Source organism: Hippocampus bargibanti, linkage group LG07, assembly GCF_051943395.1.
Source record: "Hippocampus bargibanti isolate YZ-2025 linkage group LG07, ASM5194339v1, whole genome shotgun sequence".
In the NCBI taxonomy this organism is placed as follows: domain Eukaryota; kingdom Metazoa; phylum Chordata; class Actinopteri; order Syngnathiformes; family Syngnathidae; genus Hippocampus; species Hippocampus bargibanti.
The window spans coordinates 27,795,034-27,811,322 of record NC_142740.1 but is presented as its reverse complement, the minus strand read 5'-3'; the positions used below and the strand labels follow the sequence as shown (position 1 = coordinate 27,811,322).

The following is a 16,289-nucleotide window of genomic DNA, read 5'->3' as shown; positions in this document are numbered from 1 at the left end:
ACATGACAAGGGGGCTAAAGAACAACAACAAGAGCACTTTAATGGAGTTCGTTGGTGACAGGCGGGGGGCGGAGTCTCATCTGTTGTAAGGATGCATGGAGGCCGACGCTGACTTGATGTTGGTTTTGATGCCCGGCATCTTGCCTGAAAGCAAAGGGGACAAAAATGAAAATAGGAATAACAATAAGAATACATTTCATTTATTTCAAAACTCTCAAGGTCATTTTACAGTAACCGGAAAAGTGTGGGTGAGCAGCGGCAGCGTTCACTCAACCCGGAAGTAACTCGAATAGAAAGCTAGCTAGCTAGCTCAGAGTTAGCTAATAATCACTCAACCCGGAAGTAACTTTACTAGATAGAAAGCTAGCTAGCTAGCTAAGAGTTAGCTAATAATCACTCAATCCGGAAGTAACTCAAATAGATTAAAAGATAGCTAGCTAGCTAAAAGTTAGCTAATAATCACTCAACCCGGAAGTAACTTTAATAGATAGAAAGTTAGCTAGCTCGCGCTAAGAGTTAGCTAATAATCACTCAACCCAGAAGTTTGCGTCCAACGGGAAGCAAAGTCTTACCTGGCTGTCCTTGCTGCTGGGGGGGCCCTGCTAGGCCCCCCGGCTGGCCGGCGGCCCCCATGGTGACCTGCTGCAAGGTGGGGGGCCCGCCGGACATCAGGGCGCCCGGCGCCGCCGAGCCGCCGGGGGGGCGGCACTTGGAGAGCCCCTTGCCGAAGGCTACCGCCCCCACCAATGCGCTGGTGTCGGCGGGGTTGAACCAACATTTGTTCTGGCGCAGCGCTGAGGGCCCCAAAAAAAGGGGGGGTCAGGGGTCACGCCACTCCAAAAAAAAATCTGATCCTTTTTTTTGGAGCTACAGCGATACCTTGGTTTACAAACTTAATTGGTTCCCAGACAGAGTGTGTAAGGCGAAAAGTGTGTATCCCAAACATCAATTTCCCATAGAAAACCATTAAAATGAGAATAATACGTTTCCAGGGCCCCATAAAACATCATTTTCAACTAAATAAGCCTTAAAACTACACAAAATACACCTTATTTTATGTAGAATAAATGTGCTATGGTATTGTAATTAAACAAATAAACTGTACTGTATAATAAAGTGGTTTTATTGACATTTGTAATGGTCTTTGATGGCTTGATGGAATGCAGTGGCCGCTTTCATCAGCGTGAAACACTTAATGAGGAACGTAGCCTTCTTCTTCCACCATCTTCAGAATCAGAAAACCTTTATTCGTCCCACAATGAACGAATCTTGTGTAATGATCCCTTGTAAGCTTTGGCAGCTTTAGCGTCAGAACTGGCTGCCTGACCATGACGAATGACACTATGAATCCCTGTACGACAACGCTTAAAGTTCTCGAACTATCCGTGGCTAGCCTTGAAATCATCAATGGATGACGAACTTCCGGGTTGCCTCGTGACGACATCCGAGTGAAGTTGCAGTGCTTTCTCTGCCATCATTTTACCTTGTTCCTCATCAAATCGTGTTCTGTTTAGCTGGGTTGATAGCTTTTTGAATCAAGAGTACAGATGGCTTGTGCGGGTTATTTGTGAAGCCTGATTGATGGGATCATTTCCTTTTTAGGAGAACAGGCTCGTTCACGAACGACACATCACTCATTGTGGCGCTCCGTGTGTATCCCGAAAAATAGTTCATATGCCAACATTAAATTCTTGCGAATTTAACGTTCGTAAGGCAAAAAGTTCGCTAGCCAAGGGGTTCATAAACCGCGGTATCACTGTAATAATAATAATACATTTGATTTACAAGCGCTTTTAAAAACTCTCAAGGTCACTTTACAGTCACAGGATAAGTTTTTCTGCGGGTGAGCAGCGGCAGCCACACGTGCCAGCATGTGGTAGTTCACTCTACCCGGAATAACTCAAATAATTAAAAAGCTAGCTAGCTATTAGATCGTTATGAGATCACTAGCTAGCTAATAGATAGCCAGTTAGATAGCAAGATAGCTAATACATAGCAAATAGATAAATAGCTAGGTAGCCAGCTAGGTAGCTAGCTAGATAGCCAGCTAATTAGACAGCTACCTGAAAGTAACTCAACTAGATTGAAAGCTAGCTAGCTAATAGCTAGCTAGATGGAGAGCTAATAAATAGCTAGTTTGATAGATAGCTAATAGTCCTAACCAGCCCGCTAGTTAGATAATAATAATAATAATAATAATAATAATAATAATAATAATAATAATAATAATACATTACATGTTAAGCGCATTTCAATAGATAGCAAGCTAGCTCGTTAGATAGCAAATAGACAGAAAATAGATAGCTAGCTACAAAGCCAGCCAGCTAGTTAGCTAGCTAATAAACAGCAAATATATAGCCAGCTAGATAAGCCAGCTAGCTATGGTCGAAAACCCAGTTTGGACAGTATTGGGAAGTGGCGTAAATATAACGTTGAGCTAGCTAATAGATAGCTAGCCAGGCCTTCACTGAACCCAGAAGTAACTCAAATAGATAGAAAGCTAGCTAATATATAGCTAACAGATAGCTAGCTAGGCCTTCACTCAACCCGGAAGTAACTCAGATAGAAAGCTAGCTAATGGATAGCTAATAGATAGCTATTTATTGGCTATCTAATAGATAGCTAGCTAGCTTGTTGTTATTTTCCTGTCGGCTTTTCCTTTCAGCGGTCGCCGCAGCACAGCAGTAGTGAGACAGATGGCAATGGGGGAAAATGAATGGTCGCCGACAAGGCCGCTCACCCGCGCTTTCGGCGTCTCGCTCGTCTCTCGGGTTGCTGAGCTTCTCCAGCAGGTTGGAACACAACTTGTTGAGAGTCTGGATTTGTTTCTAACCGGTGCCGAGCAGGATGTCAAACCGGACAGGAAGCAGGGAAGAGCAAACGAGGAACGATGAGGAGAAAAAGGATTGAGGAACCATTTATAAGAATACATTTCATTGACGAACGCCTTTCAAAAGGTCACTTTCCAGTCACAGGATCAGTTTTTCTGTGGGTGAGCAACGGCAGCCACACGCACCAGTGTTCACTCAACCCGGAAGTAACTCAAATAGATCGAAAGCTAGCTAGCTAGCTAGCTGTATAGATAATAATAATAATAATAATAATAATAATAATAATAATACTTAAAATGTAATGTATTATTATTAATAATAATAATAATCCATTTCATTTCTAAGCGCCTTTCAAAACTCTCAAGGTCACTTTTCAGGCACAGGATAAGTTTTTCTGTGGGTGAGCAGCGGCGGCCACATGCGCAGCCACATGCGCCAGCGTTCACTCAACCCCGAAGTAACTCAAATAGATAGAAAGCTAGCTAGCTAGCTAGCTAATAAATAGGTAATAGCCTGATAGCCAACAGCGAGTCAGCTAGACGGCTTACAGCCAGCCAGACAGCTAATAGTTAGTCAGCCAGCTAATAGCCAGATAGCTAACAGCCAGCCAGCTAGACAGCTAAGAGCTAGCCAGCTAATGGATAGAAAAAAATAGCTAATAGATAGCCAGATAGCCAACAGCTGGCCAGCTAGACAGCTTACAGCCAGCCAGCTAATAGTTAGGCAGCTAGCTAATGGATTGCTAATAGATAGCCAGATAGCCAACAGCTAGCCACCTAACAGCCAGCCAGCTAATGGATAGCTGAAAAAAATAGCTAATAGATAGCCAGATAGCCAACAGCCAGCCAGCTAGACAGCTAATAGTTAGCCAGCTATCTAATGGATAGCTAATAGATAGCCAGATAGCCAACAGGTAGCAAGCCAGCTAATGGATAGGTAATAAGTAGCTAATAGACAGCCAGATAGCCAACAGCTCGCCAGCTAGACAGCTTTCAGCCAGCCAGCTAATAGTTAGCCAGCTATCTAAAGAATAGCTAATAGATAGCCAACAGATAGCCAGCTAACAGCCAGCCAGCTAATGGATAGCTAAAAAATAGCTGATAGATAGCCAGATAGCCAACAGCTAGCCACCTAACAGCCAGCCAGCTAATGGATAGCTAAAAAATAGCTAATAGATAGCCAGATAGCCAACAGCTAGCCAGCTAGACAGCTTACAGCCAGCTAATGGATAGCTAATAGACAGCCAGATAGCCAACAGCTCGCCAGCTAGACAGCTTTCAGCCATCCAGCTAATAGTTAGCCAGCTATCTAAAGAATAGCTAATAGATAGCCAACAGCTAGCCAGCTAACAGCCAGCCAGCTAACAGCTAGCTAGCCAGCTAATGGATAGCTAAAAAATAGCTAATAGATAGCCAGATAGCCAAGAGCTGGCCAGCTAATAGTTAGGCAGCTAGCTAATAGATAGCCAGATAACCAACAGCTAGCCAGCTAACAGACACCCACCTGCGCCACCTCAGGGCCAATGCGGGCGGCCTCGATGCTGAGCAGCTTCTCCTGCTCCTCCACTTCGGGGTCGGGTTTGGTGCGCAGGTAGTCGGGGACGATCTCGTGGCTGAAGACCGGCACGCGTTGCTCCGTCACTTTCTGACCATTACAAAAGAAAGAAAAAGAAAAGAGACATTTTTGGGATTAACTAAAAAAAAAATCAAGTTACCTATCTAACTAATAGATAACCAATAGATAGCTAGCTAGCTAGCCAGACAGCCAATGGACAGCAAATTGATAGATAGCTAGCTAGCCAGCAAAGGTGACCTCGTTCAACCAGGAATAGCTCAAATGGACCAAGTTAGCTAGCTAGCTAATAGAAAACTAATAGAGAGCAAATCCTGCCAGTGCCATCTCACTAGTGGTGTGTCGTTCGTGAACGAACTGGCTCTTGGAAGTGAACGACTGGAGCCGACTCGTAGTAGGGGAGCCATATAAATTAAAAAAAATGATATATTTTTCATTAGAAATTCGTTTTACATGTAATTTACATTATTTTGGTAGTAAATTAATTTACAGTGATACCTTGGCTTAGGAACTTAATTGGTTCCCAGAAAGTGTGTGTAAGGCCAAAAGTGTGTATTCCAAACATTAATTTCCCATAGGAAACCATTAAGATGAGAATAATCTGTTCCCAAGTTCCCGTTTGGGAGCCGAAAGAGCCGGAATTGCGGCTCCCATTTGGGAGCCGAAAGAGCCGGAATTTCCGAGCAGGAATTCCCATCACTCCGTCTCACCGCCAAGTCGTCGTCGCGGTCTTGCGAGAGCAGCAGCGGGATGATGAGCTGATTGCGGAAGGACGGCGTCTTGTCGTTCTTCAGCAGCTTGTTGATGGTGTTCAGCTGACCCGACAGCAGCGCAAAGTTGTCCAGCACCGACGGCCTGAGGCGCACAAGCGAGGCACGCGCGCTATTAGCCTCAATGCTAACGCGTCTAAGCACATTTTCATCAGCGGACCCCCAATTTAAGCGGAGGAGCAAAGCGTCCTTCTCACCAGGTGAGTCGCTCGTACTCGTTCTCCAGCTTGAAGATGAAGGAGTGCAGGGCGTTCTTCACGTGCGCCACTTGCGTGATAAGCGACTCCAGCGACGCCTCCAGGTGCTTCTCTTCGCGCTGCTGCAGCCAAAGCGCATCCCGGAACACACGCACAAAATTGAAACGTGAATTATTCTTCATCGCCATTGATTTGTTCAAGATTTTGTCCGTTCTTTGATACATTGGACGAAAAAAACAAAAAAAAAAAAACACCCACTAATTCTTCCAAACGGGACGTTACTTTGAACAGACAAAAAGTCGGTTGACGTCTTTTGATGTCACGCTGTGGAAAATCAGGGATGTCAATGACATATGACAAAAACGTCTGAAAAAATGGATGTCAATTAATGTGATTTCAACAAAATGTCAGAATGTATTATGTAAAATTACTTTGAGATAATACTCACCATTACCGGGTACATACGCAAGGTTACTGCTAGCTAGCCTAGCATACTGCTCATTAGCTTGCACGCTTGCTTTCTGCTCTGCTTTATGCTTCGATGGTATTGTTTCATTGTAAATTAGAAGCTGTTCTCTCCACAAATGCTAATCACTTTGATTATTATTATTATTGTTTTTTTTTTTACTCGCCCGCTTATTTAAAAGTGGGTGTTTACCTGTTTCGACATCAACGGCACCTAAATCAAGATCATCCAATCAACACGGCGCTTTCCGCCAACTGGCCTCAGTATCAGCCAATCAAAACAGAAGCCGAAACAGGAAATGAACAGCGGATAAAGCGAGAATCCATATTTAGTTTGATCTGCTCATTTTGGTCAGAAAAAGCCGGAAATCCGCCGATAGGCGGAATATTCTCATCCCTGGCAAATTTGCCACAAAACTTTGACCGTTGAAAAAGTCATCATTTCGAGGGAAAAAAACGATAGTCGGTTTGCTTTTAGGGAAAGATACGGAAATCAGGAATTACCGCAAATAGCGGGAATTACAGCGGGAATCTGCCCCCCCTACGCAGTTCAGTTTGTGATGGATCGATCGGCTGGTCATTGGAGCATTAGCTTTAGCAGCTAATGCGCATCGCCCCAACGGCCAACCAACGATCGCAAAGTAGACAGAACCACCCCACCGCAAAGACTCACAAACCGAACCTGAAGTGACATCTTGAAAAGTTCAAACGTCACCCGTGAAGAAGACAAAAGTTGATGTTTTCGTATGTCTCCACTCACCTGCATGGCGAAGCCGGAAGGTAGTGTTGTTGTCGTCCTTTTCCCCGCCCATTTTATTCTTCTTCCGTTTTATGACGACTCGTTGCCGCCATCTTCCGGAATGGAGGCACAACTCCAGCACAACCTCCCATTTGGACCTCCAATTTGTAGCAAATGTCACCCTTTTCTCCCCAGTGCCGATTCGATACGCTTTCATGGTACTGCGTTGAAAATTCCGCATCATATTTCACCTTCTTCCACATCGTTTATGAAATCGTGATCGACAGCCGTCACGCTTGGCCGTCGACGGACATCTTGGAAAGGCTTCTTGATCCTGAAAAAAAAAAAACAACAACCATATAAAGCAGTGGTGTCAAACATACTGGGAGGAGGTTTGATCAGGCCTACGGGATAATTTAAAAGTAGAAAAAAATGCACGAACGACATGGAATTAATTTTTTTATGAGGTGCAATTCAAGGATTGGCCACTAGGCGCAGAGAGGTGCTTTTTCAACCGCTGTTTCAACACCCTCATTAGCCAAAATGTCATTATCCAAACGGAGAAAAGGAGATAAGGAGTGTAGAATTTTCAATGAAAAATGGACCACGTCATATTTTTTACAGAGATGCGTGGGAAACGTTTGTGCTTGGTGTATTTTCATCAAGTTTCGGTAATGTATAGCATATAAACCCCCTGATGTAAAGTAAGACGTTTTCAAGGCCATTCGGTGGTTATGTACGCTCAGTGGTAGAGCATGTTCCAGGCATAGATGAGGTTCCAGGTTCAATTCCCAGCATTACCATTTAGGATTTTTTTTCATATTTCCTCATTGTCGGATTATAATAGGATTTCTTATTCTTATTGAAACCCGACCATGTAAAGTAAGGCGTTTTTAGCCAGAAAATAATGACCATGTATAGTAAGGCATTTTTTGAGCAAAAAAACGACAATGTAAAGTAAGGCGTTTTTAGCCAAATAAAATCGACTATGTATAGTAAGGCGTTTTTAGCCGCAAATAATGACCGTGTAAATAGTAAGGCATTTAAAAAAAAAAAAATGTTTAGGAAGGCGTTTTCAGCCGGAAAAAAACTACCATGTATAGTAAGGCGTTTTTACCCGGAAAAAAAAAGATCATGTATAATAAGGCGTTTTTAGAGCAAAAAACCACAATGTATAGTAAAGCGTTTTTAGCCAAATAAAAATGTACAGTAAGGCGTTTTTAGTAGAAAATAATGACCATGTATAGTAAGGCGTTTTTCGAGCAAAAAAATGACAATGTTTAGTAAGGTGTTTTTGATCCGAAAAAAAGGACCATGTCAAGTAAGGTGTTTTTAGCTGGAAAAAAACTACCATGTATAATAAGGCCTTTTTAGCCAAATAAAAATGACTATGTATAGTAAGGCGTTTTTAGAGCAAAAAACGACAATGGCGATTTTGACCAGAAAAAAACCGACCATGTCAAGTAAGGTCACTGTTTGGCAAGACAGTGGAATAGGGTGGTCTGGTTCAAAGTCACCCGGGTCCACAGTCCGACTCAACCCGAGGTAAGGACACGCCACCCAAGATAAAACGGGCGGAGGAGGGAAATACATCAATCAAAGAAATGGAGGCCAACGTGCAGCGACAATTTTATTGTGAAAAGTGAAGCTGGCGCAAGCTGGCGGGGCGCCGGCGTGGATTCAGAAGAGACTTTCCACGTCGCCCATTTCCACCACCACCGTCTTCAGCTGCGAGTAGTACTCGATGGTCACCTGACCGTTCTCGCGCCCAAAACCTGACTCAAACAACACCCCACCGCCACCGCAAAAGCAACAAGTTAGCTTGAAAGAAAATGATCTTTTCGCATGAGCACATAATAATAATAATCATCATAATCCATTTCATTTCTAAGCGCCTTTCAAAACTCTCAAGGTCACTTTTCAGTCACAGGATAAGTTTTTTTGTGGGTGAGCAGCGGCAGCCACATGAGCCAGCGTTCACGCAACCCGAAAGTAACTCGGATAAAAAGCTACCTCGCTAGCTAATAGCTAGCTAGATAGCTAGCTTGCGATATAGTTAACAGCGAGCTAGATAGATATCTATCCAGCTAGATAGCAAATAGAGAGCCAGATAGCTAATAGATAGCTAATAGCTAGCGAGATAGATAGCCAGCTAGATAGCAAATAGAGAGCTAGCTAATCGATAGCTAATAGCTAGCTAGATAGCCAGCTAGATAGCAAATAGAGAGCTAGCTAATAGATAGCTAATAGCTAGCGAGATAGATAGCCAGCTAGATAGCAAATAGAAAGCTAGCTAATAGATTTCTAATGGCTAGCTACATAGCTAGCCAGGTAGATAACAAATAGAGAGCTAGCTAGCTAGCTAAAAGCTAGCTAGATAGCCATCTAGATAGCAAATAGAAAGCTAGCTAGCTAATTGCTAGATAGCTAATAGAGAGCTAGCTAGCTAGATAGATAAAATGGATCTGTTTGTGACCAGCGTTAGGTTCATTTCAAGTCAGGAAACATATTAGGTATCTAGTTAGCTGGCTATCTATTAGCTATCTAGCTAGCTTTCTATCTATTTGAGTTACTTCCGGGTTGAGTGAACACTGGCGCGTGTGGCTGCCGCTGCTCACCCACAGAAAAACGTATCCTGTGACTGTAAAGTGACCTTGAGAGTTTTGAAAGGCACTTAGAAATGAAATGGATTCTTCTTATTATTATAAAATAAGCGCTTTAGTTATGCAAGCGTTGATTTAGGACAGCCGTGTTCCAAGCTAGGCGGTCTTGACGGTCTGGCGGTTTTTGCGTCTGAGCCCACCTGACATCTTGTATCCTCCGAAAGGAACCTCCACGGGGCTGATGTTGTAGTTGTTGACGTAGCAGGTTCCCGCCTCCAGCTTCTCGGCCACCCGGTGAGCTCGCGAGATGTCTCTGAGGGACGGACGGAAAAGACGTGGCGATGAACGCCGCCCATCCTTTTAAGTGGCGGCGGGTGAAGTCACCTGGTGAAGACCCCGGAAGCCAGTCCGAAGGTGGTGTTGTTGGCCCGCCGCAGGACCTCCTCCTCCGTGTCAAACGGCATCACCGACATGACGGGTCCGAAGATCTCCTCTTTCACGCACGTCATGTCGTCCCTGCAGTTGTCTGCAAAGTGGACACGCGACCACCTTGGACCACGGACCACACGTGGAAACACCCCAACGGGCCGCCTGGATCAAACCTCACCGAGTACACAAGGCGACATGAAGTATCCGTCCTTGAGTTTGGGGTCGGCGGGCACCAGAGGCTCACCTCCGCAGAGCACCTTGGCCCCCTGCGACAAGACCACCAGCACATGTTTAGCGCCGGCGCGCAAGGACCTTTGACTTCTACTTCCACGTCTTGTTGCTCCTCACTTGTTCCTTGGCCTCCTTGACGAAAGCCAGGACCTTGTCCAGCTGGGGCTTGCTGATGAGTGCTCCCATGCGGGTCTGGTCCAGAAGAGGGTCCCCCACTGTGATGGCCTTGGTCCTGCTGACCACCTTCTCCAGGAATGGCGTCATGATGTCCCTCTGCACGTAGACTCTGGTCCCGTTGCAGCACACCTGCCGTCCCACCACGACAAGCACAAGTCCAACCAGAACGTTGAAAAGAAGCCCAACCACAATCCAAAAACCAAAGAACTACACGTCAACCAAAAACACCAGGCACAAATCCAGCAGAAAGTTGAACCGAAATTCTGGCAATGGCGACGCCATTTTGACAAGCAGATGGTTGAAAAGGAAAACAAACCCAGCGCTGGAACCAGAGCTAGAACGACAACCACAAGTAGAGTAGAAGCTCAAACGTGAAGACGACTGCAAGGACGATCCTCAACCGTCTGTGCCGCGGTTTTACGGGAGTCTCCTGGACAAAGATCTGTCTTGGGTTCTCACCTGTCCTTGAGTGAGGAAGTTGGCCATGAGGGCCCCCTTGACGGCATTGTCCAGCTCGCAATCTTTGAAGATGATCAGGGGCGACTTCCCGCCGAGCTCCAGCGTCACCGGCTTGACTCCGCGGGACGACATCTCCATCACCTGAAAGACCGGAGGACTTTTACCGGCTACCGTCGCTCCATTCCAGTCCTCGTCCCCAATCGTCCCTTTTGTGGTGTCTTGCGTCGCGAGAACCGCTTCTGGACTTGGAATTCCCCTCCCGTCTCCGTCTCAGAGGCGGCGTTACCTTCTTGCCGGTGGGCACGCTGCCCGTGAAGGACACCTTGGCCACATCCGGGTGCTGGCAAAGCAACGTTCCGGTTTGGGCGCCCCCTTGAACCACGCAGAAGAGTCCTCGGGGCACCCCGGCCTCCTGGTAGATCTCGGCCAGGGCGACGGCGGTGACGGGCGTCATGGGGGACGGCTTGAAGACCATGGCGTTGCCTGGCGGCGCCAAAGGTCACTCGGGGCCCCCGTCAAGGCGACTCTTTGCCAACTCACCGCATGCCAAGGCGGGTGCAGACTTGAAGACGGCGATCTGGAAGGGGTAGTTCCAGGCGCCGATGCCCACGCACACCCCCAGAGGCTCTCGACGGGTGTACGCAAAAGCGCCGCCGGGAAGCTGGATGTGCTGACCTGAGCCCAGCCACAAACACCGCTTGTCATTCTCACTTGGATTACAGTGATACCTTGGCTTACGAACTTAATCGCTTCCCAGACAGAGTGTGTAAGGTGAAAAGTGTCTATCCCAAACATTACTTTCCCATAGGAAACCATTAAAATGAGAAAAATCCGTTCCCAGGTCCCAATAAAACATCATTTTCTACTAAAAAGCCTTAAAACTACACCAAATATACCCAATTTTACGTATAATAAATGTGCTATGGTATTTTAATGAAAGAAATAAACTGTACAGTGAAATAAAGTGGTTTTATTGACCTTTGTGATGGTCCTTGATGGCTTGATGGAATGGAATGGCCGCTTTCATCAGCATGAAAAACTTGATGAGGAACGTAACCTTCTTCTTTCAGCATCTTGAGGAATGATCCCTTGTAGGTGCTTTCTCTGCTATACTTTTACCTAGTTCCTCATCCATTGTGTTCTGTTTAGCTGGGTTGATAGCTTTTTGCATCAAGTCTCCAGATGGCTTGTGCGGCTTATTTGTGGAGCCTGATTGATGGGATATTTTAACCTTGCAGTCTACACTCTGCCTTTGAACTATCAATAACGTTGAAACGAGTCCAAATTTCATTGTTTTCTATTCATTTTCTCACTCTCTCTCTCTGTCATCTGCCTGTCTCTTTAATGTTAAACCACCTCCCCTCACTGCTGCGTTATTGACCAATCACGTGGCTTTAACCGAAGTCTGGGGGCGGGGAATGGAGGACAAAAACAAGTCATCTGGCATTTTCTTGTTAGAACGGGCTCGTTCGCCAACGACTCATCAATCATTGTGGCGCTCCGTGTGTATCCCGAAAAATAGTTCGTATGCCAAGGGGAAATTTAACGTTCGTAAAAATGAAAAGTTCGTAAACTAAGGGGTTGGTAAACCGAGGTATCACTGTACTCTATTGCTCGTTCTAGGAAAATGCTGCTGCTCGCCTCTTGACTGGTACTTGTAAGAGGGAGCATATACCTGTACCGTAACCCCTACTCTGGCCTCCCTTCACATTTTACAGTTGTTTTCAAGTTCTTCTTCTTTGTTTTCAAATGTTGACATGGCCTCGCTCCTCCACCCTTACACACCTTCCCGATGCCTCAGATCTGCTGGCCAGACATTATGAGATGCGCTAAAAACTAAACGGAGGCTCAGAGGGGATGGAACCTGTTCCGTGGCTCTTCCCACTCTCCGAAATGAGCCGCCACTGAACATTGTGCAAGCCCTCTTGCTGCCCATTTGTAAAACCCGCCTCTTTCAAATGTACTCTTTGGGAAACTACTCTTTGGCATTTGACTCGCCACGATTCCGACTTGATCTTGGTTTTACTCCCTTTCTACTATCTTTGTGACTGCTTTATTTCCATGTTAAGCGCTTTGTTCCAGCTTCAGCTGTTGTTTTAGCGCGAGATCAATCAAGATGGATTGGCTGGTATTGCACCAAGTAGTCTGCATGGCCGTAGACCAACCTGCCATGGTGGCGGCCAGTCCGGCGTAGTACTCCATACACTGCCAGGACCCGTCCACGTCCGCCAGAGCTTCGGTGATGGACTTTCCGTTGTTGATCACCTCCAACTTGGCGATCTTCTCCCGCCGCTCCTGAACACAAAGGTCAGTTCGGTTCCATTTCAGGTCCGGTTTGAAAGGACAGACAGTTGCAGTTTGCAAAAGGACGAAGAACAGGGCGGGGCGTCCGTCGGCGTCTCACTCTGATGATGCGGGCGGCCTCCAACATGACGCGCGCCCGCTCCATGCCCGCCATCTTGCTCCACTGGACGAAGGCGCCGCGAGCGCTCTGGATGGCCGAGTTCACCTCGTCGGAGCCGCAAGCGGTCAACTGACACAGGACGCGGCCTACGCGCAGAGACAAAGGTGCAATTATGCTGTTATTATTATTCAATTATGATATTTTTACTAGTTGATATGATAGCATTATTAATATGAAAGACAAATTAGTGACAGTTGACCATTAGCTAGCTAGCTTTCTATCTATTTGAGTTACTTCCAGGTTGAGTGAAGGCCTCGCTAGCTATCTGTTAGCTGTCTATTAGCTAACTAGCTTTCTATCTATTTGAGTTAGTTCCGGGTTGAGTGAAGGCCTAGCTAGCTATCTGTTAGCTATCTATTGGCTAGCTAGCTTTCTATCTATTTGAGTTACTTCCGGCTTGAGTATATAGTTGAGTATATGAGTATATACTTCCGGGTTGAGTGAAGGCCTAGCTAGCTATCTGTTAGCTAGCTAGTTTTCCATCTATTTGAGTTGCTTCCGGGTTGAGTGATGGCTTGGCTAGCTATCTGTTAGCTATCTAATGGCTAGCTAGCTTTCTATCTATTTGAGTTACTTCCGGGTTGAGTGAAGGCCTGGCTAGCTATCTGTTAGCTAGCTAACTTTCTATCTATTTGAGTTACTTCCGGGTTGAGTGAAGGCCTAGCTAGCTATCTGTTAGCTATCTATTAGCTAGCTAGCTTTCTATCTATTTGAGTTACTTCGGGGGTTGAGTGAAGGCATAGCTAGCTATTGCCTATCTATTCGCTAGCTAGCTAGCTTTCTATCTATTTTGGTTACTTCCGGGTTGAGTGAACGCTGGCGCGTGTGGCTGCCGCTGCTCACCCAAAGACGAACTTATCCTGTGACTGTAAAGTGACCTTGAGATTTTTGAAAGGCGCTTAGAAATGAAATGGTTTATTATTATTATTAGACTCATCAAATATTTGGAGGTCAGTGGGAATAAAAAGGCGGGGAGGAGGAGACGGACAGGAAGGAAGTCAAGCGAAGTTGGCCGTTGCGCAACAGTGATGGGAATTACGGCTCTTTTGAGAGAGCCTGATCTTTTGGCTCGGCTCACTGAAAAGATATGGCTCTTTTGGCTCTCAAATTGCTCCTCAGTTTGTCTTTTTTTGTTGTTGTTGCTGAAATTAATTGACTACCAAAAATATACAATACATCATTTTTAAAATGAATGTGACTATTTATATTCATGTGTGTGTGTCTTCTACCAGGGATCCTGACCAATCACGTGTGACTTTAACCGAAGGGTTTGCGGAATCGGCGCCTATAAGCGGCTCCCTATTAAGAGCCGACTCCTGTCGTTCACTTGAAGAGACTCCCTATAAGAGCCCGTTCGTTGGCGAACGACACATCGCTATTGTGCAACAACTTCATGAACTTTGCCACCTCCACCGAAGCACAAACAGATGCTGCCTTGAATGCTCAATCACGTCACTGCCATGTTTAACGTGTCAACGAAACGCTCTGCTTCAGGACGCCGACGTAACCCATTAGCCACTTATTCCCTCAAAACATTTGGATTTCTTTTAGAGCAAAACTGATGCTGTCATTGTTGTTCAACAGGCGGAGGTTTGCTAAACTAAAAGCTATAATGGATAGCCCCTCCCACCCCCTCCTGCCACCCCGACAGCACTGGGTAGCTCCTTCAGCCAGAGACTGTGACACCCGCGCTGCATGAAGGAGAGGTACCGACGCTCCTTCATGCCGACTGCTGTCAGGCTTCTCAATTCTCAATAATCACATGTGAGAAAACAAAGACAAAATAAATGGACTCTTGTACTGTAAAAATGGCTTGATGCAATACAGCTACATATATCAATATACTTTTTATTGATACTTGCACTATAATAATAATAATCCATTTCATTTCTAAGCGCCTTTCAAAACTCTCACGGTCACTTTACCATCACAGGATCGTTTTTTTCTGCGGGTGAGAAGCGGCAGCCACATGCCCCTGCAGTCACTCAACCCGGATGTAACTCAAATAGATAGAAAGCTAGCCAGCTAGCTAACAGATAGCTAATAGATAGCCAGCCAGACAGTTAGCCAACTAGCTAGATCGCCATATAGCTAAAAAATAGCCAGCTGCAAACCTAGCTAGACAGATAGCAAATAGATAGCCAGCTAGACAGTCAGCCAACTAGCCAGATAGCCATATAGCTAACAGATAGCTAATAGATAGCCAGACGGACAGTTAGCCAACTAGCTAGATCGGCATATAGCTAATAAATAGCCCGCTACATAACTAGCTAGACAGATAGCAAATACATAGCCAGCTAGACAGTCAGCCAACTAGCCAGATACATAGCTACTTGCGCTAATAGATAGCAAATGGATAGCAAATAATAACTACGTATGTAGTTTTTTTATGCATTTTTTGCGCATTTACAGTACACATCTCAGTCTGCTGACATTTTTTACTGTGCTTAGAATATCTTGTTTTCTATCCTTTCACCCCCCCCCCCTTTCAAATTTCTGCTGTGGACTGCAAATTTGCCCATTGTGGGACGAATAAAGCTTTTTTTAGATTCTGATTAGTTCTATGCAGTGACAAGAGAGCTGGGACTGAGGTCACGACTGCAAAGGCAATTGACTCCCTTCAGAAGTATTTCCTCATTGCCTTCTTCTTGGTCACTACAGTGCAGAAAACTGGACTTCTGCCCTTGTACTTGTTGGAACATCGCCACGAAAAATAACTGCAGTTTGAAACCACTTCACAAATCACGAGCAACTTTTGTCATATATATATATATATATATATATATATATATATATATATATATATATATATATATATATATATATATATATATATATATATATATATATATATATATATAGTTCACAGCAAAGACAAGTAAAATATATAGCTATACATACATTTATTGGGGGACTGAGTGAACTATTTTAAACCATATTCCACTAGGCCACATTCAATATGGCGGAGAGACGACGTGGGCTTCACCGCTCTCGGCGGGATCTACGAGACTAATAACGGCGACCGACGCATACATCACACCAAAAGAGGCGCGCGGGCCAGTACGCGAGTGTGGCCGTAGCCCACCCACCGGTCGCGGGTTCGTAGACCGGCTCGGGGGTCCCCCCCTGCCGAGGCGCCTGTCGTTGTCCGTCCCAGAAGTCGAGGTTGTCGCTGAGCAGCAAACTGCCGGTGGAGGCGGCACTTATGGCGGACAGAGTGGAATGGGCCATGCTGCGTGCGGGTGGGGAAGAAGAAGAAGAAGAAGAAGAAGAAGAAGAAGAAACGGCGTTGGGAACTTGTGTCTTGTGACTGAGGCGGGCGGGACGCTGGCGAACAAGTGAAAGCTCAACT

General features: G+C 45.5%; 2 protein-coding genes across 6 annotated transcripts; both read right to left on the bottom strand.

The window, feature by feature from the left end:
• Nucleotides 1-15: 15 nt before the first annotated feature.
• On the bottom strand, nt 16-6,884 carry med8 (mediator complex subunit 8). Of its 5 annotated transcripts, XM_089000781.1 has the most exons (8): nt 6,826-6,884; nt 6,596-6,732; nt 5,371-5,492; nt 5,114-5,258; nt 4,335-4,475; nt 2,741-2,828; nt 573-794; nt 16-144 (listed from the first exon to the last, which is right to left on the bottom strand). In XM_089000781.1, exons 2-8 carry the CDS (start codon nt 6,599-6,601, stop codon nt 77-79), a joined length of 792 nt encoding a protein of 263 aa, XP_088856907.1. In that variant the 5' UTR covers nt 6,602-6,732; nt 6,826-6,884; the 3' UTR covers nt 16-76. The 5 variants fall into 5 exon arrangements, with proteins under 5 accessions (XP_088856907.1, XP_088856908.1, XP_088856904.1 ...); XM_089000782.1 differs by having other exon boundaries at nt 5,371-5,489; nt 6,596-6,884; XM_089000778.1 differs by lacking the exons at nt 6,596-6,732; nt 6,826-6,884 and adding an exon at nt 6,518-6,544.
• Nucleotides 6,885-8,191: 1,307 nt separating this feature from the next.
• Nucleotides 8,192-16,289, bottom strand: aldh9a1a.1 (aldehyde dehydrogenase 9 family, member A1a, tandem duplicate 1). The gene is made up of 11 exons (XM_089001414.1): nt 16,027-16,289; nt 12,878-13,023; nt 12,639-12,768; nt 11,014-11,148; nt 10,760-10,956; nt 10,474-10,614; nt 9,955-10,143; nt 9,785-9,872; nt 9,562-9,703; nt 9,378-9,490; nt 8,192-8,349 (listed from the first exon to the last, which is right to left on the bottom strand). The coding sequence occupies exons 1-11, from the start codon at nt 16,166-16,168 to the stop codon at nt 8,255-8,257; spliced, it is 1,518 nt and encodes a 505-aa protein (XP_088857540.1). The 5' UTR covers nt 16,169-16,289; the 3' UTR covers nt 8,192-8,254.